Genomic DNA, 27,953 nt, shown 5'->3' on the forward strand with positions numbered 1-27,953 from the left:
CTCGGTGGAAAGCACATGCTAACTCTATAGCTGTGGTTGTATTGACATAAGGATGTTGTCTGATCCAGTTGATTGTTTGTCTGGGTAGGGCATCTAAAAATTGCTCCAGTAAGATGATCCAGATGACTTCTTCTCTGACTGTACCTATTGGGTTTAACCATTTCAGTCCCTCATCTAGTTTCGGTATCATATCTTCTAAAGAGGGTTTTCCTTCCATCTTCTTGCATAGTGACAAGGACTTTTCCAATATCCCACTTCTGACACAAAATTGTTGTGGGTAGGTTGTGTGCAGGCATAAAGAACAGTTCCGACAACTGTTTATGGTAGAAGGATGAGGTAATTAGTTTTTATTATTTTGGGTTTTTTATATATATGGAAAATGTCACTTACCCAGTGTACATCTGTTTGTGGCATGTTTCGCTGCAGATTAACATGCAGTGCATTACTTCTGCCGTCTAGTGTTGGGCTTGGAGTGTTTTTCTTCGAAGAAGTGTTTGAGTCACAAGATTGAGTGACTCCTTTTCGGTTCCATTGCGCATGGGCATCGACTCCATTGTTAGATTGTTTTCCCGCAGAGGGTAAGGTAGGAGTGATAGAATATATAGGTAAGAGAAAAGAGATGTCCATGCTAATGCTAATATATATAATATATACATATGTACAAATGTTTGTAACTTGGACGACTACAGGCTCCCGGGGAGGCAGAAGGGTGCATGTGAATCTGCAGTGGAACATGCCACGGACAGATGTACATTGGGTAAGTGACATTTTCCAGTTGGTGGCATGTGTAGCTGCAGATACACATGCTGTGCATAGACTACAAAGCAGTTTGTCCTATAATAAATAGCGATGGTCAGCCTGTAGGAGTTGAAGATACTGTCCTCAGTACAGTTTGGCCTACTGTGGCTTGTTGTCTTGATAAAACATCGACATAGTAGTGTTTAGTGAATGTATGTGGTGTTGACCAAGCAGCTGCTTTACATATTTGAGCCATTGGTATATTGCATAAACAGTCATTGTAGCACCTTTTTTCCTTGTAGAATGTGCTTTAGGAGTAACTAAGAGTTGTCTTTTAGCTTTAACGCAGCATGTTTGGATGCATCGTACAATCCATCTTGCTAAACCTTGTTTTGATATGGGGGTGCCTGTATAGGTTTTTGGAAGGCTACAAACAATTGTTTAGTCTTTCTGAATGGTTTCATTCTGTCTATATAGTACATTAAAGCTCTTTTGATGTCTAATGTATGTAGAGCTCTTTCTGCCACAGAATCTGGCCATGGGAAGAAGACTGGTAGTTCCACTGTTTGATTTATATGAAATGGTAATACGACCTTTGGAAGAAATTTGGGGTTTGTTCCTAGTACAACTTTATGCTTGTGTACCTGGGAGAATGGTTCTTCAATAGTAAAGGCTTGAATTTCACTTACTCTTCTTAAAGACGTAATTGCCACCAGGAAGGCAACCTTCCATGTTAAAAATTGTATTGGACAGGAGTGCATGGGTTCAAATGGTGGGCCCATAAGTCGTGAAAGCACTATGTTTAGATTCCAAGAGGAGACTGGAGGTGTCCTGGGTGGAATGATGCGTTTTAAACCTTCCATGAAAGCTTTAAAGACAGAACTCTAAATAAGGAGCTGTGCTGTATATTTTGCAAAATATGCTGAAATTGCAGTAAGATTAATGTTTATGGAAGAGAATGCTAAATTTTATTTTTGTAAATGAAGTAAATATCATACAATGTCTTGTATTGATGCTGTAAGAGGGTCAATATGTTTAGACTGACAGTACTACACAAATCTCTTCCATTTGTTTGCATAGCACTGTCTAGTAGTGGGTTTTCTTGCTTGTTTAATAGCTTCCATACATTCTGATGGGAGTTGTAAATATCCAAACTCTATGACCACAGGAGCATAACTGCTAGATTGAGTGTTTTGGGATACGGGTGCCTGATTTGGCCTTTGTTTTGTGTCAACCGATCTGGTCGATTTGGGAGTGGTACTACTGACCGGTCTAACAATGTTGTGTACCATGGCTGACGTGCCCATGTTGGTGCTATGAGTATCCTGTTCAGTGAGGTTTGATGCAACTTGTTGACTAGAAATGGAATGAGTGGAAGAGGGGGAAAAGCATAAGCAAATATCCCTGACCAATTGAACCATAGAGCATTGCCCTTGGATAGTGGATGTCTTGATGCAAAGTTTTGGCATTTTGTGTTTTCGCTTGCGGCAAAGAGGTCTATGTTTGGTGTTCCCCATTGTTGAAAGTATTTTTGAAGTACTTGAGGATGAATCTCCCATTTGTGTGTTTGTTGGTGATTTCTGCTGAGGATATCCACCAATTTATTGTCTATCCCTGGAATGTATTGTGCTAACAGGTGAATTTGGTTGTGGCTTTCCCATTTCCACATTTTTCGGGCTAGAAGGGAGAGTTGGGACGAATGTGTCCCTCCCTGTTTGTTTAGGTAATACATGGTTGTCATGTTGTCTGTTTTAATCAGGACATTCTTTTGTGTGAGAAGAGGCTGAAAAGCTTTGAGTGCTAGGAAGACAGCTAACAACTCTAAGTGATTTATGTGTAGCTGTTTGTGTTTGGCATCCCATTGTCCTTGAATGTTGTGATTGTTTAGGTGAGCTCCCCAACCAATCATTGATGCATCTGTTGTAATTATGGTCTGCGGCACAGGGTCTTAAAATGGCCGCCCTTTGCTTAGATCTGTGGAATTCCACCACTGAAGGGACATAGATGTTTGGCGGTGTATCAACACTAGATCTTGAAGTTGACCGTGTGTCTGTGACCATTGTTGTGCAAGGCACCGTTGTAAGGGCCGAATGTTTAGTCTTGCGTGTGGAACAATTGCAATGCATGATGCCTTCATCCATAAAACCTTCATGACAAATCTGACATTGTACTTGTGATTTGTTTGTATTTGTGTGATTACGTTTTGGAATGCTTTTATCCTTTGTGTATTTGAACATGCTAGCGCTTGCTGAGTATTTAGTATTGCACCCAAATATGGTTGTACTTTTGCCGGTTGTAGCTGTGATTTTTGGTAGTTTATTGAGAACCCTAGTATGTGCAAGGTTTGTATTACATGATTGGTATGATTTTGGCATTGCGTATGACTTTTTGATTTTATTAGCCAATCGTCTAGATATGGAAAGACATGTATATGTTGTCTTCTTAGGTAGGCTGCGACTACCGCTAGACACTTTGTGAATACCATTGGCGCTGTTATTCAAAAGGGTAGCACTTTGAACTGATAGTGCTTTCCTTGAATGACAAACCTGTAATACTTTCTGTGCGCAGGATGGATGGGTATATGAAAATACGCATCTTTGAGGTCTAATATTGTTATGAAATCGCATTTTTGGAGTAGTGGGATAACATCCGGTAGAGTTACCACGTGAAAATGTTCTGACAGGATGTAAAGATTGAGGGTCCTGAGATCTAATATTGTCTGAGGGTGCCATCTGTTTTGGGAATTAGGAAATATAGTAAGTAAACTCCTGTCCCTATTTGAGATTATGGTACTGATTCTATTGCTTGTGTGAGTAATAGAGATCGGACCTCTTCCTGTAACAGACTGATGTGTTCTGTGGATAGTTTGTGTGACCTTGGTGGTATATTTGGAGGAATGTGTATCAATTCTAGGCAATAGCCATTGCGGATAATTGATAGTACCCAATTGTCTGTGGTAATGTTTTGCCAATTTGTGTGGAACTGATGTAGTCTTCCCCCACAGGAGAGGTGTGGAGTGGAAGGGAATGAGACAAGTCACTGCTTAGGGTGCTGTGGAGGTTGCTTAGAGGTCTGAAATTTCCCTCTATTTCTGGGGTACTGCCCTCTATATGTGCCCCTAAAACCACCTCATTGGTATTGTGGTTGGTAGGTTGGTTTTGCCAGAGATGTGGATGCCTCTGTTGTCTGTGGTCTGAACCCACCTCGAAACTAAGGTTTCCGAAAGGATCCCCTGTATGGTGTCGAGTATAGTGCACCCATTGCCTTTGCCGTGTCTGAATCTTTCCTTAATTTTTCTATGACTGTGTCAACCTCTGGCCCAAAAAGTTTTTTTTTTATTGAAAGGCATATTTAACACAGCCTGCTGTATTTCAGGTTTGAAACCCGAAGATCTGAGCCATGCATGCCTATGTATTGTCACTGCAGTATTGACACTTCTAGCAGTGGTGTCTGCTGCATCTAGGGCAGATCAAATTTGATTATTAGTAATGGCTTTCCCTTCTTCCACTACTTGTTGTGCCCTCTTCTGGTGTTCTTTGGGGAGATGCTGGATTATGTCTTGCATCTCTTCCCAATGGGTCCTGTCATATCGAGCTAACAGTACTTGTGAGTTAGCTATCCTCCACTGATTCGCTGCCTGGGATGCAACTCTCTTCCCAGCAGCATTACATTTTATGCTCTCTTTGTCCTCTCCTGATGACTGACTGTTAGCTCTTTTTCTGGCAGCACTAACTACCATCGAATCTGGAGGAACTTGATGGGTTATGTAATGAGGATCCGAGGGTGGAGGTTTATACTTCTTCTCTATCCTGGGCGTTATAATAAGTGCCTTAACAGGCTCACTAAATGTTTGATCGGCGTGTTTCAACATGTCTGGAAGCATGGGGAGGCATTGGTATTTTGAGTGTGTTGAGGATAGGGTGTTAAACAAAAAATCCTCTTCCAGTGGTTCAGTATGCATGGTGACCCCATGGTATGCTGCAGCCCTAGCTAGAACTTGATTGTACACAGTGCTATCCACAGGTGGTGAAGGTTTAGAGGGATAGCTGTCTGGATCATTACTAGGAATGGGATCTGGATCATAAAGGTCCCTTGGATCCACAATGTCCTGTTGTGAGTCGAAAGAGTGAGTGGGTTACTGCACTGGTGTAGGACTAGTAGTGGAGAGGTAGGCAGGTGTGGAGAGTGAGGAGGAGAATAAGAAGGAGAAGATTAAGGAGGTGGTGGTTTCTCCTTCTACTTTGGCTGGAGGCTGCATAGTGCCCAATTCCTCCTTAAAGGCTAGCTTTCTCTTTGGTTTCAGAGGAGGTGCTGTCTGAATTCTGCCTGTTTCCTTATGGATGTGGATCCTGGACGGCCTTTCATCCATAACTTCAAGAATTGGTTGTACTTGATACTCCTCTTCAGAGGTTTTGTGGCTTTCTTTAAGTCTTTTTGAAAGTCTATATTCCTCTGTGTATGCTGGCCTCTTCAGCTCAGAAGGATGCTTTTTCGGGATCGAAAAAGATGATGCAGACTATGCTTTCGTCTCCGAAAGAAATTTTCAAATTTTAGACTCCGAAAAATGGTGTTTGCTGGAGTCAGAAACAGAGGTCTTTGTTGCCTCCAATGTTTTGGGACGAGTGGCCTCTTTCGGTGCCGAACTGGTAAGTTGGTCACCGGTAGCCTTTTTTTTGGGATGAGCCATGGCCTTCCGGCAGTTGCGTACCGAAGGCCTTGGTTTTTGCTTTTGTGAGGGTACAGGGGCAGACGTACTCACATGTTGTTCTGCTGTGACCGGTCTGTCTTCTTCTGATTCCTGATCGGATTCGGAATCTCAAACCGAGACCGCTGTTTGCATCAGTCCTTCCTCCCCTACGTCGAGATGTTCACTGCTTCTCGACGTAATTTCGAGACTTCGTGCCCTTCTCTCTCAAAGAGTCTTTTTCGATCAGAAGGATCTATAGGCCTCACAATTTTCTTCCCGATGATCCGGGGAAAGGGAAAAGTTGCAAACCAGATGCTGATTTGTGTATGGGTAGTTCGTGTGGCACCGAGGACAGAACCGGAATGGAGTCCGATCCAGGAGGCTTCCATGCGGTCGGCCCGAATAGGCCTGAGTTGGGCGCACGCGCCCCGAAGGGCGAACAAAGTTGTTTTCCCCAATGGTACTGCTGTGTCGATGGAATATATAAACCCAATCGAGACAATACCGACGAAAAGAGAGTTTTACAAAGTTTTCCGAATCGAACTCTCGGGCGAGAGGAAACACGTGCGAACCAGACGGCAGAGAGAAAACAATCTAACAATGGAGTTGATGCCCATGCGCAATGGAACTGAAGAGGAGTAGTCACTCGATCCAGTGACTCGAAAACACTTCTTCGAAGAAAAACAACTTGTAACACTCTAAGCCCAACACTAGATGGCAGAATAATGCACAGCATGTCTATCTGCAGCTACACATGCCATCGAATATATATATATATATATATATATATATATATATATATAAATATAAAAGTCTTCATTTACATATTTTCTGTTTAGCTGTCCCGTTTTCGTCTCTCCGTTTCTTTCTGGTTTGCAGATTACTTGGGAAATTATCCTTTTATGGTTCCTTCTCTTTTCTTTCCTCCTCAGGTATCTTCACTGTCTCATTTTGTAGAAGTCCCCATCACAGGATGAGTCCACGAGAAACCGGAAACAGATTGACAAAAGGTAAGTCAATAGTTGTTTTCTAACTGAATGTTTTCTTTTATAATGGGGAAGGTGAAAAAGAAAAAGAAGTAGAAATAGAAGAAAAGGCTAAGAGAAACGGTATAACCCCAAAGACAACCAACTCCTCTTGGACTTATGCGGGATAGTGCTCAAATGTGGTTGCTGTATCTTTCTACGAGGGTCGTAATGTAAAACAAACCAGTGCGAGTGGAAATAAAATGAAGAGAAAAAAAAACATCAACCTCAGTAACCAGAGTACCCATGGGGTTCAGGAATGACTCCCCATTTTGTATGTCCTCAATTCTCCTCCTCTCCCTCTTTTTCTCCGTCTCCCCCTCCTCCACACCGTAATAAATAAATGAGCAGGATTTGGAATGCAGGCACGTACCTGCATGAGCCACGTTCCTCCCGAGATGTGGCGGGCTGCTTAGTTTTCTCTCATTAGCTCTCTCTCTCTAGTGGCGATGACCGCTTTCCTCCTGCTGTCACCTCAGAGCGCGTCTTCTGCGTCTCCCTGTTCAGATGTACTCTCTCTCGCATCTCTTCCTTCTGCATATCCCTGCTCCGATGTTCTCTCCCTCGCATCTTGTCCTACGGCGGTCTTTCTCTCCGTATCGTCTTCGTCTGTTTTTATTACACCCTCCCCGCGCGTCACTTCTGAACCATGTACTTCCGGGTTCGTGCACGCATTCTTCTGCTTTTGTCTTGTTGTGGTGGTGGTACTTGGCTGTCGGCCCTATCCCCGTGGTGATATCCGGTCGAGGTACGACTCTGTTACACTGCCCCGCTCCAATCCAAAACCACCTGCCCTGCTCCAATCCAAAACCACCTGCCCCATTCCACTTTGCCCCATTCCAGTCCAAAACAATCTGCTCACTCCAGTCCAAAACAATCTGCTCACTCCAGTCCAAAACAATCTGCTCACTCCAGTCCAAAACAATCTGCTCACTCCAGTCCAAAACAATCTGCTCACTCCAGTCCAAAACAATCTGCTCACTCCAGTCCAAAACAATCTGCTCACTCCAGTCCAAAACCAAAACTGCCCCACTGCGATAAACCAAAACTGCCCCACTGCGATAAACCAAAACTGCCCCACTGCGATAAACCAAAACTGCCCCACTGCGATAAACCAAAACTGCCCCACTGCGATAAACCAAAACTGCCCCACTGCGATAAACCAAAACTGCCCCACTCCAATCCAAAACAAAAACTGCCCCACTGCGATAAACAAAAACTGCCCCACTGCGATAAACAAAAACTGCCCCACTGCGATAAACAAAAACTGCCCCACTGCGATAAACAAAAACTGCCCCACTGCGATAAACAAAAACTGCCCCACTGCGATAAACAAAAACTGCCCCACTGCGATAAACAAAAACTGCCCCACTGCGATAAACAAAAACTGCCCCACTGCGATAAACAAAAACTGCCCCACTGCGATAAACAAAAACTGCCCCACTGCGATAAACAAAAACTGCCCCACTGCGATAAACAAAAACTGCCCCACTGCGATAAACAAAAACTGCCCCACTGCGATAAACAAAAACTGCCCCACTGCGATAAACAAAAACTGCCCCACTGCGATAAACAAAAACTGCCCCACTGCGATAAACAAAAACTGCCCCACTCCAATCCAAAACAAAAACTGCCCCACTCCAATCCAAAACAAAAACTGCCCCACTCCAATCCAAAACAAAAACTGCCCCACTCCAATCCAAAACAAAAACTGCCCCACTCCAATCCAAAACAAAAACTGCCCCACTCCAATCCAAAACAAAAACTGCCCCACTCCAATCCAAAACAAAAACTGCCCCACTCCAATCCAAAACAAAAACTGCCCCACTCCAATCCAAAACAAAAACTGCCCCACTCCAATCCAAAACAAAAACTGCCCCACTCCAATCCAAAACAAAAACTGCCCCACTCCAATCCAAAACAAAAACTGCCCCACTCCAATCCAAAACAAAAACTGCCCCACTCCAATCCAAAACAAAAACTGCCCCACTCCAATCCAAAACAAAAACTGCCCCACTCCAATCCAAAACAAAAACTGCCCCACTCCAATCCAAAACAAAAACTGCCCCACTCCAATCCAAAACAAAAACTGCCCCACTCCAATCCAAAACAAAAACTGCCCCACTCCAATCCAAAACAAAAACTGCCCCACTCCAATCCAAAAATAATCTGCCCCACTCCAATCCAAAAATAATCTGCCCCTCCCCAATCCAAAAATAATCTGCCCCTCCCCAATCCAAAAATAATCTGCCCCTCCCCAATCCAAAAATAATCTGCCCCACTCCAATCTGCCCAACTCAAAAAAAAAAAAAATCAGACCCACTTCAGTCCATAATAATCTGCCCGCTCTAGTCCTTAATCATTTGTCTAACTCCAGTCCATAGTAATCAGTCCTACTCCAATTCAAAACAATTTGCCCCAAAAGCAATCTGCACCCAATCCAAAACAATCTGCTGATCCCCAATCCAAAACAATCTGCTCTTCTCCAGTCCGCCCAACTCCAGACTGCCCCAATCCAGTCCACCTCACCCCAATCCAATTCTAGCCACTCCATCCCAATTCACCCCATTCCAAACCACCAGAATCAACACCACACCAATCTACCCCAAATCAGACCAGATCAATCCAGCCCAATCCAATCTACCCTACACCAATCTACCTCAATACAATATGCCCCAATCCAGTTCACCACAATCCAACCCACCCCAACTCCAGTCCAACCCATCCCAGTCCAAACCATTCCCAATCTAATCCAATCCAGCCCACCCCACTCCAATCCAATCTAACCCAACCCATACACCCACCACACCCCAGTCCATCCCACTACATACCAATCAACCTTAATCCACCTCAGTTCACCTTAATCCACCTCATTCCAACCCATCCCACACCACCTTAATCCACCTCAGACAAATCTCATTCACCCCCACACAATCCAATGAATCCCACTCCAGTCCAACCCAATTCATCCATTCCACTCCGGTCCAACCCAATTCATCCATCCCACTCCGGTCCAACCCAATTCATCCATCCCACTCCGGTCCAACCCAATTCATCCATCCCACTCCGGTCCAACCCAATTCATCCATCCCACTCCGGTCCAACCCAATTCATCCATCCCACTCCGGTCCAACCCAATTCATCCATCCCACTCCGGTCCAATCCAATCCAAACCAATCCACCCCACTCCGATCCAATCCAATCCACCCCACCCCACTCCACTCCGATCCACCCCACCCCACCCCACTCCGATCCAATCCACCCCACCCCGATCCAATCCAATCCAATCCAATCCAATCCAATCCACCCCACCCCAATCCGATCCGATCCGATCCGATCCGATCCGATCCACCCCACCCCACCCCACCCCAATCCAATCCAATCCAATCCAATCCAATCCAATCCAATCCAATCCAATCCAATCCACTCCAATCCAATCCAATCCAATCCAATCCACCCCACCCCACCCCACTCCGATCCAATCCAATCCAATCCAATCCACCCCACTCCGATCCAATCCAATCCAATCCAATCCAATCCAATCCACCCCACTCCGATCCAATCCAATCCAATCCAATCCAATCCAATCCACCCCACTCCGATCCAATCCAATCCAATCCAATCCAATCCAATCCACCCCACTCCGATCCAATCCAATCCAATCCAAACCAATCCACCCCACTCCGATCCACTCCGATCCACCCCACCCCACTCCGATCCACCCCACCCCACTCCGATCCACTCCGATCCACCCCACCCCACTCCGATCCAATCCACCCCGATCCGATCCAATCCACCCCACTCCGATCCAATCCACCCCACTCCGATCCAATCCACCCCACTCCGATCCAATCCACCCCACTCCGATCCAATCCACCCCACTCCGATCCAATCCACCCCACTCCGATCCAATCCACCCCACTCCGATCCAATCCACCCCACTCCGATCCAATCCACCCCACTCCGATCCAATCCACCCCACTCCGATCCAATCCACCCCACTCCGATCCAATCCACCCCAATCCAATCCAATCCACCCCACTCCGATCCAATCCAATCCAATCCACCCCACTCCGATCCAATCCAATCCACCCCACTCCGATCCAATCCAATCCAATCCACCCCACTCCGATCCAATCCAATCCACCCCACTCCGATCCAATCCAATCCACCCCACTCCGATCCAATCCAATCCACCCCACTCCGATCCAATCCAATCCACCCCACTCCGATCCAATCCAATCCACCCCACTCCGATCCAATCCAATCCACCCCACTCCGATCCAATCCAATCCACCCCACTCCGATCCAATCCAATCCACCCCACTCCGATCCAATCCACCCCACTCCGATCCAATCCAATCCAATCCAATCCAATCCAATCCACCCCAATCCAATCCAATCCAATCCAATCCAATCCAATCCAATCCAATCCACCCCACTCCAATCCAATCCAATCCAATCCAATCCAATCCAATCCAATCCAATCCAATCCAATCCAATCCACCCCAATCCAATCCAATCCAATCCAATCCAATCCACCCCACTCCGATCCAATCCAATCCACCCCACTCCGATCCAATCCAATCCACCCCACTCCGATCCAATCCAATCCACCCCACTCCGATCCAATCCAATCCACCCCACTCCGATCCAATCCAATCCACCCCACTCCGATCCACTCCGATCCACCCCACCCCACTCCGATCCACCCCACCCCACTCCGATCCACTCCGATCCACCCCACCCCGATCCAATCCACCCCACCCCGATCCAATCCACCCCACTCCGATCCAATCCACCCCACTCCGATCCAATCCACCCCACTCCGATCCAATCCACCCCACTCCGATCCAATCCACCCCACTCCGATCCAATCCACCCCACTCCGATCCAATCCACCCCACTCCGATCCAATCCACCCCACTCCGATCCAATCCACCCCACTCCGATCCAATCCACCCCACTCCGATCCAATCCACCCCACTCCGATCCAATCCAATCCACCCCACTCCGATCCAATCCAATCCACCCCACTCCGATCCAATCCAATCCACCCCACTCCGATCCAATCCAATCCACCCCACTCCGATCCAATCCAATCCACCCCACTCCGATCCAATCCAATCCACCCCACTCCGATCCAATCCAATCCACCCCACTCCGATCCAATCCAATCCACCCCACTCCGATCCAATCCAATCCACCCCACTCCGATCCAATCCAATCCACCCCACTCCGATCCAATCCAATCCACCCCACTCCGATCCGATCCAATCCACCCCACTCCGATCCGATCCAATCCACCCCACTCCGATCCGATCCAATCCACCCCACTCCGATCCGATCCAATCCACCCCACTCCGATCCAATCCACCCCACTCCGATCCAATCCACCCCACTCCGATCCAATCCACCCCACTCCGATCCAATCCACCCCACTCCGATCCAATCCACCCCACTCCGATCCAATCCACCCCACTCCGATCCAATCCACCCCACTCCGATCCAATCCACCCCACTCCGATCCAATCCAATCCACCCCACTCCAATCCAATCCACCCCACTCCGATCCAATCCAATCCACCCCACTCCGATCCAATCCAATCCACCCCACTCCGATCCAATCCAATCCACCCCACTCCGATCCAATCCAATCCACCCCACTCCGATCCAATCCAATCCACCCCACTCCGATCCAATCCAATCCACCCCACTCCGATCCAATCCAATCCACCCCACTCCGATCCAATCCACCCCACTCCGATCCAATCCAATCCGACCCACTCCGATCCAATCCAATCCGACCCACTCCGATCCAATCCACCCCACTCCGATCCAATCCAATCCGACCCACTCCAATCCGATCCACCCCACTCCACCCCGATCCGATCCACTCCACCCCGATCCACTCCACCCGATCCGATCCACTCCACCCCGATCCGATCCACTCCACCCCGATCCGATCCACTCCACCCCGATCCGATCCACTCCACCCCGATCCGATCCACTCCACCCCGATCCGATCCACTCCACCCCGATCCGATCCACTCCACCCCGATCCGATCCGAGCCACCCCGATCTGATCCGAGCCACCCCGATCTGATCCGAGCCACCCCGATCTGATCCGAGCCACCCCGATCTGATCCTGACCACCCCGATCTGATCCTAGACCACCCCGATCTGATCCTAGACCACCCCGATCTGATCCTAGACCACCCCGATCTGATCCTAGACCACCCCGATCTGATCCTAGACCACCCCGATCTGATCCTAGCCACCCCGATCTGATCCGAGCCACCCCGATCTGATCCGAGCCACCCCGATCTGATCCGAGCCACCCCGATCTGATCCGATCTAATCCACCCCACTCCGATCTGATCCAATCCAATCCACCCCACTCCGATCTGATCTAATCCAATCCAATCCAATCCAATCCGATCTGATCCAATCCACCCCACTCCGATCCACCCTGATCCGATCCACCCCGATTCCGATCCAATCCAATCTACCCCACCCTGATCCAATCTATCCCACTCCGATCCAATCTACACCACTCCGATTCACCACAGTACAAACCACCGCCACTCCAATGTAACCAAATCCAGACTCCAATCCACCCACCACACCCCAATCCATTCCAATGTAATCCAATGTAATCCAATCCACCCACCCCACCCCAATCCAATCCACCACACCCCAATCCAATATAATCCACCCACCACACCCCAATCCAATATAATCCACCCACCACACCCCAATCCAATATAATCCACCCACCACACCCCAATCCAATATAATCCACCCACCACACCCCAATCCAATATAATCCAATCCACCCACTCCAATCCACCCACTCCAATCCAATCCAATCCACCCACTCCAATCCAATCCACCCACCCACTCCAATCCACCCACTCCAATCCAATCCACCCACCCACCCCAATCCACCCACTCCAATCCAACAAACCACCCACCACACCCCCAATCCAAACCACCCACCACACCCCCAATCCAAACCACCCACCACACCCCCAATCCAATCCACCCACCACACCCCCAATCCACCCACCACACCCCCAATTCAATCCACCCACCACACCCCAATCCAATCCACCACACCCCAATCCAATCCACCACACCCCAATCTACCACACCCCAATCCACCCACTACACCCCAATCCAACACACCCTAACCCAATCCAACCACCACACCCCACTCCAATCCAGCCCACTCCATTCTATTCCAATACAATCCACCACATTCCATTCCAATCCACCTACTACAAACCCCCCTACTTCACCCCAATTCAAACCACTCCAGTCCATCATATTCCAGTCCAATTCACTCTACTGAAATCCCTTCCACTCCAATCCACCCCACTCCAAAAAAATCCCTTCCACTCCAATCCACCCCACTCCAGTCCAGTCCAGTCCAACCCAATATAGTCCCCATCCAATCCACCCCACCCTACTAAATCCAATCCACCCAGCTCAATCCAATCCACCCAGCTCAATCCAATCCACCCAGCTCAATCCAATCCACCCAGCTCAATCCAATCCACCCAGCTCAATCCAATCCACCCAGCTCAATCCAATCCACCCAGCTCAATCCAATCCACCCAGCTCAATCCAATCCACTCCAACCCACTCAATTCCATCCTAGTCCAATTCACTCAATTCCATCCTAGTCCAATTCACTCAATTCCATCCCAGTCCAATTCACTCAATTCCATCCCAGTCCAATTCACTCAATTCCATCCCAGTCCAATTCACTCAATTCCATCCCAGTCCAATTCACTCAATTCCATCCCAGTCCAATTCACTCAATTCCATCCCAGTCCAATTCACTCAATTCCATCCCAGTCCAATTCAATACAGCCCACCCCAATTCAATACAGCCCACCCCAATTCAATACAGCCCACCCCAATTCAATACAGCCCACCCCAATTCAATACAGCCCACCCCAATTCACTTCAGTCCCACCTACCTCTAGTCCAACCCACCTACCTCTAGTCCAACCCACCTACCTATAGTCCAATCCACCTACCTCTAAATCCAATCCAATCATCCCCATTCCAATCCAATCCAATCCACCCGCCCACTCCACCCCAATCCAATCCAATCCACCCGCCCACTCCACCCCAATCCAATCCAATCCAATCCACCCGCCCACTCCACCCCAATCCAATCCAATCCACCCGCCCACTCCACCCCAATCCAATCCAATCCACCCGCCCACTCCACCCCAATCCAATCCAAACGCCCACCCACCCCAATCCAATCCAATGCAATCCAATCCACCCGCCCACTCCACCCCAATCCAATCCACCCGCCCACTCCACCCCAATCCACCCGCCCACTCCACCCCAATCCAATCCAATCCACCCGCCCACTCCACCCCAATCCAATCCACCCGCCCACTCCACCCCAATCCAATCCAATCCAATCCACCCGCTCCACCCCAATCCAATCCACCCGCCCACTCCAATCCAATCCACCCGCCCACTCCACCCCAATCCAGCCCAATCCAATCCAATCCAATCCACCTGCCCACTCCACCCCAATCCAGCCCAGCCCAATCCAATCCAATCCACCTGCCCACTCCACCCCAATCCACCTGCCCACTCCACCCCAATCCACCCGCCCACTCCACCCCAATCCAGCCCAGCCCAGCCCAGCCCAGCCCTGCCCAATCCAATCCACCCGCCCACTCCACCCCAATCCAACCCAATCCAACCCAACCCAACCCAACCCAATCCAACCCAACCCAACCCAATCCAGCCCAACCCAACCCAACCCAACCCAATCCAGCCCAATCCAGCCCAATCCAGCCCAATCCAATCCAATCCAATCCAATCCAATCCAGCCCAATCCAATCCAGCCCAATCCAATCCAATCCAGCCCAATCCAACCCAACCCAATCCAGCCCAATCCAATCCAATCCAGCCCAATCCAATCCACCCCGCTACCAATCCAATCCAATCCCACTCCAATCCCACTCCAATCCCACTACCACTCCCACTCCAATCCACTCCCACTACCACTCCCACTCCAATCCACTCCCACTACCACTCCCACTCCAATCCACTCCCACTCCCACTCCAATCCACTCCCACTCCCACTACCACTCCAATCCACTCCCAATCCACTCCACTCCCACTCCCACTCCACTCCCAATCCACTCCCACTCCCACTCCAATCCACTCCCACTCCCAATCCACTCCAATCCACTCCCATCCACTCCCACTCCAATCCACTCCCACTCCAATCCACTCCCACTCCAATCCACTCCCACTCCAATCCACTCCCACTCCAATCCACTCCCACTCCAATCCACTCCCACTCCAATCCACTCCCACTCCAATCCACTCCCACTCCAATCCACTCCCACTCCAATCCACTCCCACTCCACTCCAATCCACTACCACTCCAATCCACTACCACTCCAATCCACTACCACTCCAATCCACTACCACTCCAATCCACTACCACTCCAATCCACTACCACTCCACTCCAATCCACTCCAATCCACTCCCACTCCAATCCCACTCCAATCCACTACCACTCCAACTCCCACTCCCACTCCAATCCACTACCACTCCAATCCACTACCACTCCAATCCACTACCACTCCAATCCACTACCACTCCAATCCACTACCACTCCAATCCACTACCACTCCAATCCACTACCACTCCAATCCACTACCACTCCAATCCACTACCACTCCAATCCACTACCACTCCACTACCACTCCACTACCACTACAATCCACTACCACTCCAATCCACTACCACTACCACTCCACTACCACTACCACTCCAATCCAATCCACTACCACTACAATCCACTACCACTCCAATCCAATCCACTACCACTCCAATCCACTCCAATCCACTACAATCCACTACAATCCACTACCACTACCACTACCACTCCAATCCACTACCACTACCACTCCAATCCAATCCACTACCACTCCAATCCACTACCACTCCAATCCAATCCACTACCACTCCAATCCACTACCACTCCCACTCCCACTCCACTCCACTCCCACTCCACTACCACTCTAATCCCACTCCCACTCCACTACCACTCCCACTCTAATCCCACTACCACTCCAATCCAATCCACTCCAATCCAATCCACTCCCACTCCAATCCACTCCCACTCCAATCCACTACCAATCCAATCCAATCCACTACCACTCCCACTCCAATCCACTACCAATCCAATCCAATACCACTCCCACTCCACTACCACTCCCACTCCCACTCCAATCCACTACCAATCCAATCCAATCCACTACCACTCCCACTCCAATCCACTACCAATCCAATCCACTACCACTCCCACTCCAATCCACTACCAATCCAATCCAATCCAATCCTACTCCCACTCCCACTCCAATCCTACTCCCACTCCAATCCTACTCCCACTCCAATCCTACTCCCACTCCAATCCTACTCCCACTCCAATCCTACTCCCACTCCAATCCTACTCCCACTCCAATCCTACTCCCACTCCCACTCCAATCCTACTCCCACTCCCACTCCAATCCCACTCCAATCCCACTCCCACTCCAATCCCACTCCCACTCCAATCCCACTCCCACTCCAATCCCACTCCCACTCCAATCCCACTCCCACTCCAATCCCACTCCCACTCCAATCCCACTCCCACTCCAATCCCACTCCCACTCCAATCCCACTCCCACTCCCCTCCCACTCCAATCCCAATCCCACTCCCACTCCAATCCCACTCCCACTCCCACTCCAATCCTACTCCCACTCCCACTCCAATCCTACTCCCACTCCCACTCCAATCCTACTCCCACTCCAATCCTACTCCCACTCCCACTCCAATCCCACTCCCACTCCAATCCTACTCCCACTCCAATCCTACTCCCACTCCCACTCCCACTCCCAATCCCACTCCCACTCCAATCCTACTCCCACTCCCACTTCAATCCCACTCCCACTCCCACTCCCAATCCCACTCCAATCCCACTCCCACTCCCACTCCAATCCTACTCCCACTCCAATCCTACTCCCACTCCAATCCTACTCCCACTCCAATCCTACTCCCACTCCAATCCTACTCCCACTCCAATCCTACTCCCACTCCAGTCCAGTCCACTACCACTCCAGTCCACTACCACTCCAGTCCACTACCACTCCAGTCCAGTCCAGTCCACTACCACTCCAGTCCAGTCCAGTCCAGTCCAGTCCAGTCCAGTCCAGTCCACTTCCAGTCCAGTCCAGTCCAATCCACTTCCAGTCCAGTCCAGTCCACTACCAGTCCAGTCCAGTCCAATCCACTACCAGTCCAGTCCAGTCCAATCCACTACCACTCCAATCCACTACCACTCCAGTCCAATCCACTACCACTCCAGTCCAATCCACTACCACTCCAGTACCACTACCACTACCACTACCAGTCCAGTACCACTACCACTCCAACTACCACTACCAGTCCAGTACCACTACCAGTCCAGTACCACTACCAGTCCAGTACCACTACCACTACCAGTCCAGTACCACTACCACTACCAGTCCAATCCACTACCACTCCAATCCACTACCACTCCAATCCACTACCACTCCAATCCAATCCACTACCACTCCAATCCAATCCACTACCACTCCAATCCAATCCACTACCACTCCAATCCAATCCACTACCACTCCAATCCAATCCACTACCACTCCAATCCAATCCACTACCACTCCAATCCACTCCAATCCACTACCACTCCAATCCACTACCACTCCACTCCAATCCAATCCACTACCACTCCAATCCAATCCACTACCACTCCAATCCACTACCACTCCAATCCACTACCACTCCAATCCACTACCACTCCAATCCACTACCACTCCAATCCACTACCACTCCAATCCACTACCAGTCCAGTCCATTCCAATCCAGTCCCACTACCAGTCCAGTCCATTCCAATCCAGTCCCACTACCAGTCCAGTCCAATCCCACTACCACTCCACTCCAATCCCACTCCACTCCACTCCAATCCCACTCCACTCCATTCCATTCCAATCCCACTCCATTCCAGTCCATTCCAATCCCACTACCAATCTAGTCCATTCCAATCCCACTACCACTACCAATCCAGTCCATTCCAATCCAGTCCAGTCCCACTACCAATCCAGTCCATTCCAATCCAGTCCCACTACCAGTCCAGTCCATTCCATTCCATTCCATTCCAATCCAGTCCCACTACCAGTCCAGTCCATTCCAATCCAGTCCCACTACCAGTCCAGTCCATTCCAATCCAGTCCCACTACCAGTCCAGTCCATTCCAATCCAGTCCCACTACCAGTCCATTCCAATCCAGTCCCACTACCAGACCAGTCCAGTCCAATCCAGTCCCACTACCAGTCCAGTCAATTCCAATCCCACTACCACTACCACTACCACTACCAGTCCATTCCAATCCCACTACCAGTCCAGTCCATTCCAGTCCCACTACCACTACCAGTCCATTCCAATCCAATCCAGTCCCACTACCAGTCCAGTCCATTCCATTCCAGTCCCACTACCAGTCCACTCCATTCCAATCCAGTCCATTCCAATCCAATCCCACTACCAGTCCAGTCCATTCCAATCCCACTCCCACTACCAGTCCAGTCCAGTCCATTCCAATCCCACTCCCAGTCCAGTCCAGTCCAGTCCAGTCCAATCCCACTCCCACTCCCAGTCCATTCCAATCCCACTCCCACTACCAGTCCAGTCCATTCCAATCCCACTCCCACTCCCAGTCCATTCCAATCCCACTACCAGTCCAGTCCATTCCAATCCCACTCCCACTACCAGTCCAGTCCATTCCATTCCAATCCCACTCCCACTACCAGTCCAGTCCAATCCCACTCCCACTACCAGTCCAGTCCAGTCCAGTCCAGTCCAATCCCACTCCCAGTCCCAGTCCAGTCCAATCCCACTCCCAGTCCAATCCCAATCCCACTCCCACTACCAGTCCAATCCCACTCCCACTCCCACTCCCAGTCCAGTCCATTCCAATCCCACTCCCACTACCAGTCCAGTCCAGTCCAATCCCACTCCCACTCCCAGTCCAGTTCATTCCAATCCCACTCCCACTCCCAGTCCAATCCATTCCAATCCCACTACCAGTCCAGTCCATTCCAATCCCACTCCCAGTCCAGTCCATTCCAATCCCACTCCCAGTCCAGTCCATTCCAATCCCACTACCAGTCCAGTCCAGTCCCACTCCCACTACCAGTCCAGTCCAGTCCAGTCCAGTCCCACCTCCAGTCCCACTCCCACTACCAGTCCAGTCCAGTCCCACTCCCACTACCAGTCCAGTCCCACTACCAGTCCAGTCCCACTCCCAGTCCAGTCCAGTCCCACTCCCAGTCCAGTCCAGTCCAGTCCAGTCCAGTCCAGTCCCACTCCCACTACCAGTCCAGTCCAGTCCAGTCCCACTCCCACTCCCACTACCAATCCACCTCACCCCAGTCCTGTCACTTCAGTCCAATCCACCCATCCCAATCCAAGCAACACTTTCCAATCAACTTCACTCCATTTCAATCTATCCCAATCCACCTTACTCCATTCAGTCCACCCCATTCTACTCCAATCCACTCTATTTCAATCCATCCCACTACCTCAGTCCATTCAACCCATTTCATCCTATTCCACCCCATGCCACTGTCTTCCACTGAACCACTGCACTCTACTCTTCTCCACTCAACTATACAACACTCTACTCCCCCTACTCAACTCTAACAACACTCTACTACCTCACTCCACTCCACGACACCCCATGCCACTGACTTTTAACCATGCTGAACAGCAGCTACACTGGTGTACAACATGGCAAATACACATTGCCAAAGCCAATAGCTTTTGTATATGTGACTTATTGGTTATGCCAATGTTTTTTTTTTTTTAAAGTTGGAACAGGGGCCCCCGTGCCATGATTTCTCATCTAACGAAATGGCATTTCCGTACTTTAGATGTCGTGGACCCCAACTTTCTTTCTCCAGAAGGGTCTCAGTGTAAAAACATCCTACAACGACTGTAATCCTCTGGTTTGTGTCGTGGATGCAGGAATAATATTCCAAGTCATGAGGGTCATCTGTCTGAAGGCACTTTTTGCCACAAGCACCCACGTTCCTGAAGAAAACCTTCTTAGGAATGTCTTACATGATGGTCCTGATTGTGAAAAAACAGCTTCTTGCCCAAGCTAAAAAAACAACAATCTAAAAAAAATAAGTTGTTGTGAACTGAGGTTGATCCAGAAGGCTGAACTCAACCTCAATCAAGAAACAAGAGCGGAGCTCTGAAACGAAGTCCTGCATGCATCAGCTTCAGTAAGAATTCTTATCTACGGTGAATGCTCAGAGAGTGCAAAATCCAGATCACTTCCACCTCTGGAAGACGTTTTGCCCGTTTTCATTAAGGTGGCAGTGCTAATAAATCAAGTGATGTTTACTTTATTTTCTAAGACTATTTCCTTTCAGCACAGCTTGGACATGTTACCAGAGGCTCCCATCTTAACGATGGGAATACATTTAGGAATGTGAATCTGCAAAAGATCCAATGCTGGAGAAAGATAGCTAATCATAATAGAGCAATGTTGTATGCCCTCTCAGAATGCCTTGCGGTAGCCAATCAGATTAGCACTAAGACAAACAGCATGACTTTTGCACACACTGGTAGGTCTCACACAAGCAACCATGGCCTGCTCAGCTAAGAGATACTCCTTACTGCTTTTTAATTTTTTCTATTTGTGGAAAATGATAGCCGAAATGGGCAGATTTGCTTCCACTTTCCAATGAAATGCCAAATCCTTGTAGCCAGAAGTCAGACTGCTAAATTAAGAGCTGGCAGGCTGAAATGCACAATCTTGCCAGATCCTAAAAAGAACAATGGGTCTGTCTGAGAGCTCCTGTGTTGAATTGTTGCATAAACAGTACTGGTCCACCATAATAGTCTTGACTAGTATGGAGATATGAGAATCACGATGGGCTTTTTTGATGAATGTCACTGGAAAAGAGTAAGTGTCTTTGTATCGGGCACATTTAGTTTTCCCAGGGTACAGCAGGAAAGATCTGCTGCAGTGCAAACATTCTGAATTTCTTCCTTGACACAAACGCTCCCTAATATCTAATTTGAATTCCAGAATTAATGGATATAGTTATGCCAGTACTGAGAACTTTTTGGCTATGTAGCAGAAGTAGTTATTCTTGTCCCTCTAAAGTTTAACTGCAGTTTTCCACAAAATAGCTCACCTTCTGCACCAGATTCTTCACGATAATCTGGCTGGCTAAACTTTCTGCCATAATGGTAAGAAAGCAGTGAAGTCAGATTTTCCATTCATTTCGCATAATATGGAGAACCCATTTTTGAAACAACATTGTATGCCATAAAGAGAGATGGTTGGTATTTCTCCCTCCTTCCGGACTCTACCAGGTGGTTGCAGGATGAAATCACTTTTTTCATGGTGGAGCAATTCAATCAACTGCAGCATGCTGCTAGAAAACCTTGGCATCTGGACACATTTTCCTACTGAAATGAGGGCCTCTGTAGTTGTTTCTGGGCCTGTTGTCTCTTCCAATATGAAATGAGGGAGCACTGGTTGCCTCTACCATAAACCTTCAAAATGCTCTTTTGGGAACTGCCTTTAAAAATCTCCACTTCATTCTTCATTTTGTAATATCTGAATGAGCAAAATGACACTGTAAAGGGAACTTTCAGAATTTTGATTTGGACCTGAATATTCAGATGCATTGTCACTCTCATTGCAATTTCCGTTCTGTATGGGAAGAAGTTCATTTACCATTTAACAAATCCCAAATGTCAGTGTTGTCTAACCCCAAAAGAAAGAGTCAACTTTGCATACAAGTGGTTGATAAAGAGAAACATTTCTCACCAAATATTCCATCGTAATGCTCTCTTTGGGGGAGAGCAGAGAATGGAGACTCCAATACAGTGCTTTGTCAAGGCTCAAACCACAAACATCTGTAGGAGGGGTGCCTCAAAGAAAACACAGATGTCAGATTCTAAAAGTTTCTATTTTGGTCCATCAGAGTGCATGGAGGAGGCAGGACAGACATGTTCAAAGTCTCTTACAGCCAAGACAAATGCACAAGCATCACTAGGGAAGGCGATTTAACACCATCGGTAACTGAACAAGGATACAAAAGAAACTGATGGGCATGCCTATAAAACTGACAAAATGATCTGAGATTGGCATTTTCAAGAGGACAAAACAGTTTCTAAGTAGTAGGAACAGAGATAATCAACTGCATTTGTACTCACTGCCTCTTCTGGAGTTTGATCTTCAGCTGCGCATGTGGATTGTTCTTTTTCAAACACATCCTAACAAATGAAGACATACATATATTTCATTATACTTCACTGGCTCAGCAAACTATATACAACTATAAAAATGCACTATCAATGAGGCAACACATTAAAACACATAAAATCACCTACTATTAACAACAACAAAAAATTCTCAATTGAGGTTTCCATACATATTCATATTTTAATTCAGTAGTACTTTCCCAAATCTGAGAGCTACACTTTACACTCCATTCATTAAGAACTGCATGAGGACTACAAAGGAACCTTAAGTCTCCCTTTTGCACGCAGTTAAGAACCACACCAATGGCAGTTCCATGTCCATTTTTTCTGTGCCACACAAGCAATATCCCCTACCAGTCAACAGGTTTGAAGGAGTGGTCAGACAAGGAAATCTTGAAGCACAGCCTCTGTGAAATGATCGAGCATGATGCAGTTTTCTTCTGGACCGCCTTGCTGTTTCTGCTGCCTACATTTCCCATGAACAGCTGGTTGTCAGACTTGATCTCCTTTGTCTGGTTGATGTAATAACGGACTGTCCTATGAGGGTGCACTCAATGTCATCTCTTCGTGGGCATTGGGTGAAGAGAAAAAGGTGGGAAACCTTAGGCAGGAAAGCTGCTCTACTTCCTGTCTTGGAAGAAGACTAAGAAAGATGGATGGGGACACAGCCCCTGCAACTCACAGACTTCTTTTGTGTAATGGCAACAAGAAAAAAACCTTAAAAGGTCCATAAACAGACCTGGCAACTGTGAAGGGGTTCAAAAGGGTTCCGTCAAAAAGGTCAACACAAAATTCAGATCCCACAGGGGCATCACAGGTGTAGAAGGTAAGTTATGTGGGAGTCTATTCAAAAGTTTGATAGCAGTCTGAGATTTGAACTGGAAAGACAGATCTCGCAAACATAAATGGTGGCAGAGCTGAAATATGACAGTTTATAGCGTTTACTGGACAGTGCTTTTGGGCCAGTAGCAAAACGTAGGACCTCTGAAAACCGTGCCTTCAGTTGATCTACAACCTGCTCTCTAAACCAAACCAGGAACAATTCTACTTCCTAAGTGAATAGATTTTGCAGAAGGGTGATGTGCTGACAGCATGACATAGCCCATCTCCAGTGGCAATTGTAAGTTCCATTGGTACCTGCTCAGTCTATGTGCATGAACCCTCATGAAGAACCTAAACAACACGGGGTTCACACAACTAGTCAACCTCCCTCTACTCTCAGCAGGACACACCCTCGCCCTGGTCTTCTCGGCTGGAAACCACATCTTCTCACACACATCCGAACTCCACTGGACCTACCACTACTGCATCCATTCCTCCTTCTCCAAGACCACCGCCCCCAAAGAAACTGGACCAAGGTTACCGAAGCCCAGCTCACAGGCACTCTCCACCACCAGACATCATGGACGCCAATACCTCTGTCCACAACCTCCACCAAATCTCTAGCCCCCTGAGGAAACCTGCCGGCTATCTACACCACAGGAGACCCAGCTGGTTCTCCCTCGATCACCAAGAATCCAAGAGCACCTGCCGACAACTAGAGAGAAAGTGGAGAAGCATAAGAGCAAGAGAGACCACAAAGCCTGTAAAGACAGTGTCACATCACAACACCGGCTCATCAGATCAGCCAGAAAATCAGTCATTCAGGAGCGCATCAACTCCAATGCACACAACAGCAAGAACTCTTCACCATAGTCAAAGAATTAGCGAAACCCAGCACGGACACTACAGACACCCCTCTGCAAGCACAGACATGCCCACCAACCCCCGCACACCAGCACTGCAGATCCCAATCCCCCACCAACCCTGGACCACCGGACCCTCCTCACCCTGGAAGCCCCTGGAAGCCCCCGGAAGCTTATGCGTACCATCCACTCTGGGGCACCCTCAGACCCATGCCCCCACCACTTCTTCAACTGAGCCAGCGCTACCATCGCACCCGAACTATGCCCTACCATCAATCGCTCCATCTAGACTGCCACCTTCTTGGACAAACTAAAACATGCAGAGATAAACCTACTTCTGCAGAAGCCTTAAACAGACCCAACAGAGCTGAAGAACTACAGACCGATCTCAATGCTACATTTTCCAGCCAAGGTAATCAAAACATGATCAACACTTAGCTCGCCAAGTTAAATCGAGACAACCCACATCCTAGATCCCGCCCAATACGGATTCAGAAGCAACCACAGCACTAAAACAGCACTCCGTCTCCCACCACACCTTGTGCACCAGATTACATGATGCCAGCATCCGCAGCAAAGCCCTGGAGTGGATCCACTCCTTCCTCACCGGCCGAACTCAGAAAGTCAGGCTCCTACCTTTCACCTCGAAACCAACAGAAACCAGCTGTGGAATACTCTAGGGCTCCTATCGGAGTCCCACCCTCTTCAATGTCTACATCATCCCACTCACCAAGATCGTCAGACACCACAGGTTGAACATCGTCTCATACATCAAAGACACACAGCTAATTCTCTTCCTTACCAATGAACCATCGACAGCCAAAATCAACTTTCACAACGGAATAAAGACAGTCGCCTACTAGATGAAAGGCAGCTGCCTCAAGCTCAACTTGGATAAGATGGAGCCTCATCCTGGGCCCCACCCCCATCTCCTGCGATGACTCCTGGTGGCCCACTACCCTCAGAACTATCCCATCTCCCACCGACCACGCAAGCAACCTCAACCTCATTCTCTACTCCTCGGGCTCTATGGCCCGTCAAGTCAATGCAGTCTCTTCCTCGTGCTTCCACACACACCATCTGCTCCGGAAGATTTTTAAGTGGATCCCCATTGATACAAGAAGAACAGTCACCCATGCACTGGTCAGCAGTAAACTCGACTACAGAAACGCACTCTATGCCGGCATCAACAAGAAACTCCAAACAAGACTCCAGAGGATACAGAACATTGCGGCCAGACCCATCCTGGACACGCTCCGGCACACCCACATCTCCGCCCACCTGAGAGACCTACACTGGCTCCCCGATAAACGCATCACTTTCGAGCTCCTGACACACGCTTACAAAGCTCTTCACAACGTCTGACCTGCCTACCTCAACCACTGCCTCTCCTACGTACTCCCCCCAGGCAACTCTGCTGTGCTCAATTGCCCTCCCCACCATCCCTAATATCCAGAAGAACATGGCTGGAGGAAGATCCTTCTCCTACCTCGTCAGGCATGTAGGAAGATGGCCTGGTATGTGGTGAATACCTATGGTATTATCACCTTATACCAGGTCCAGGTATCTCCTTATTAGTGAAGTATAGGCAGTGTCTGGAAGCCAGGCTATCTAGAAGGAGCTGTGGGTGAGCAGCCAAGGCTTATCTAGGAGACATGAAAAGCTCATGCAATACCACTTATAGTCACACAGCACCTACACACATGAAAGAACCACAAGGTGTTACAAAAATAAAGGAACTTTATTTTAGGGACACAAACACTAAATTACTAGATAGGCAATTCTCCAATAGGAGGTAAGTAAACACACTATTGAATGTACAGCAGTGATGAGAAACAGGAATAAAAGCAATAGAAAACAGTGAAAAGCAATAGGCAATACTGAAGGCCTGGAGGGAGACCAAATAAATCATGTACTAAAAAAGTGGAATGCGAAGGTCGGGTCCCCACCCAAGGAAGTGGAATCGGTAGAGGGAAGCTGGTGGTACTAGGAAACCCCGAAGGGAAGTACCAGAGTGCCCCCCAGTGACAAGGAGGAAAGAGGTGTTAATGGTTTTCCCCAAACCACCCCAAAGGACTTCAGAGAAGGATATTGTAAGACCCAGACAAGACTGCAAGCCACCAAAGGGCGATCCTGGAAGAGGAAGACCTGGATAAGAAGGGGATCAAGTCCAGTTGTTCGGCAAGAGCCACTTACCTACCCGTCTGTGGATGCAGGAGTTGGTCGACAGTGAGACGAAGACGGTCAGAAATGCAGCACTGGAACAGACAAAGAATTCCTGGATGATGCAGTTGATGTCCCACGCCAGATAAAGGATTGCAGTCAGCCTGTGGTTTGGAAAACACCAACAAGCCTTGGCAAAGGCAAATGTCGAAGTTGGAGGAAAAGTAGAGCTGTCGGGGACCAGCAAGGTCCAAGGGGACTCAACCCACAGGGGGAGTCCCAGGCTACCCTCAGCAGTGCAGAGAATCCAAAGAAGAAGAGGCAGCCTCCACAGAGGACCCACAGGTGAGGAGCCAGGAGTCGCAGAAAGGCCGACACAGCACACCTAATGAGAGGTTCCACGTTGCAGGAGGAGCACGCAGGGGGTTGTGCGTCGCAAGGCAGGGTGCTGGGGGTTCAGGCTACAAGGAGTCTCAAGATCCCTTGGAGGAGATGCCAACAAGCCTTGGTAGCTGTAAGAGACTCAGTGCACGGGGGTACTGTCCTGCAAGGGCTTACCTTCACCAAAGTTGGAAAGCTGGTAGAGAGGACCAAGGGGACCACTCAAGACCACCACGTGATGCAGGATCCACACAGCTTAGGATGAGAGGAGATCCACGCAGCCGGTCGTAGTTGTAGTTGGTGCCTGCAGATGCAGGGGAGTGACTCCTTCACTCCAATGGAGACTTCTTCTTGCTTCTTGTGCAGACTGACGATTTGCCACCCTCAGAAGATGCACAGCTGGGGAAATGTTGCAGTTGCTGGAAGGAGCCGGAGAAACAATGTTGCAAGGCGAGTTGTCGCTGGAGCTGCAGATTGTAGGTTCCTGTGAAGTCCAGTTGCAATTCCAGTGACCAGAAGTCGAAGTAAATGGTGCAGAGGAGTCCTGCTGGAGTCTTGCACGTCGAATGTGAGGACCCACCCAAGAGGGAGACCCTAAATAGCCCAGGAAAGGTGATTGGTCACCTAGCAGGGTGACCACCTATCAGGAGGGGCCTGTGACGTCACCTGCCTGATCTGGCCACTCAGATGCTCCCAGGGACTAATGCTCACCTTGGATTCGAGATGGCAGAAACAAGTGGCCACCTGGAGGTGCTCTGGGCACCACCCTTCAGGTTGTGATGGACAGGGGAGTGGTTACTCCCCTTTCCATTGTTCAGTTTCACACTAGAGCAGGGACCGGGGGTCCCTGGACTGGTGCAAACTGGTTTATGCAAGAAGTGCACCAAATGTGCTCTTCAAAGCATAAAGGTGGCTT

The 27,953-nt window shown here is 48.8% G+C and overlaps 1 protein-coding gene across 1 annotated transcript in view; it reads right to left on the bottom strand.

Annotated features, from left to right (window-relative positions):
- Window positions 1-27,953, bottom strand: part of SEC63 (SEC63 homolog, protein translocation regulator) — a 620,356-nt gene that overhangs the window by 218,410 nt on the left and 373,993 nt on the right. The window contains exon 15 of the mRNA XM_069235447.1: window positions 22,761-22,820. Coding sequence (XP_069091548.1) covers window positions 22,761-22,820 — 60 coding nt within the window. The remainder of the gene's footprint in view (window positions 1-22,760; window positions 22,821-27,953) is intronic.

Source organism: Pleurodeles waltl, chromosome 5 (genome assembly GCF_031143425.1).
Source record: "Pleurodeles waltl isolate 20211129_DDA chromosome 5, aPleWal1.hap1.20221129, whole genome shotgun sequence".
NCBI lineage: Eukaryota > Metazoa > Chordata > Amphibia > Caudata > Salamandridae > Pleurodeles > Pleurodeles waltl.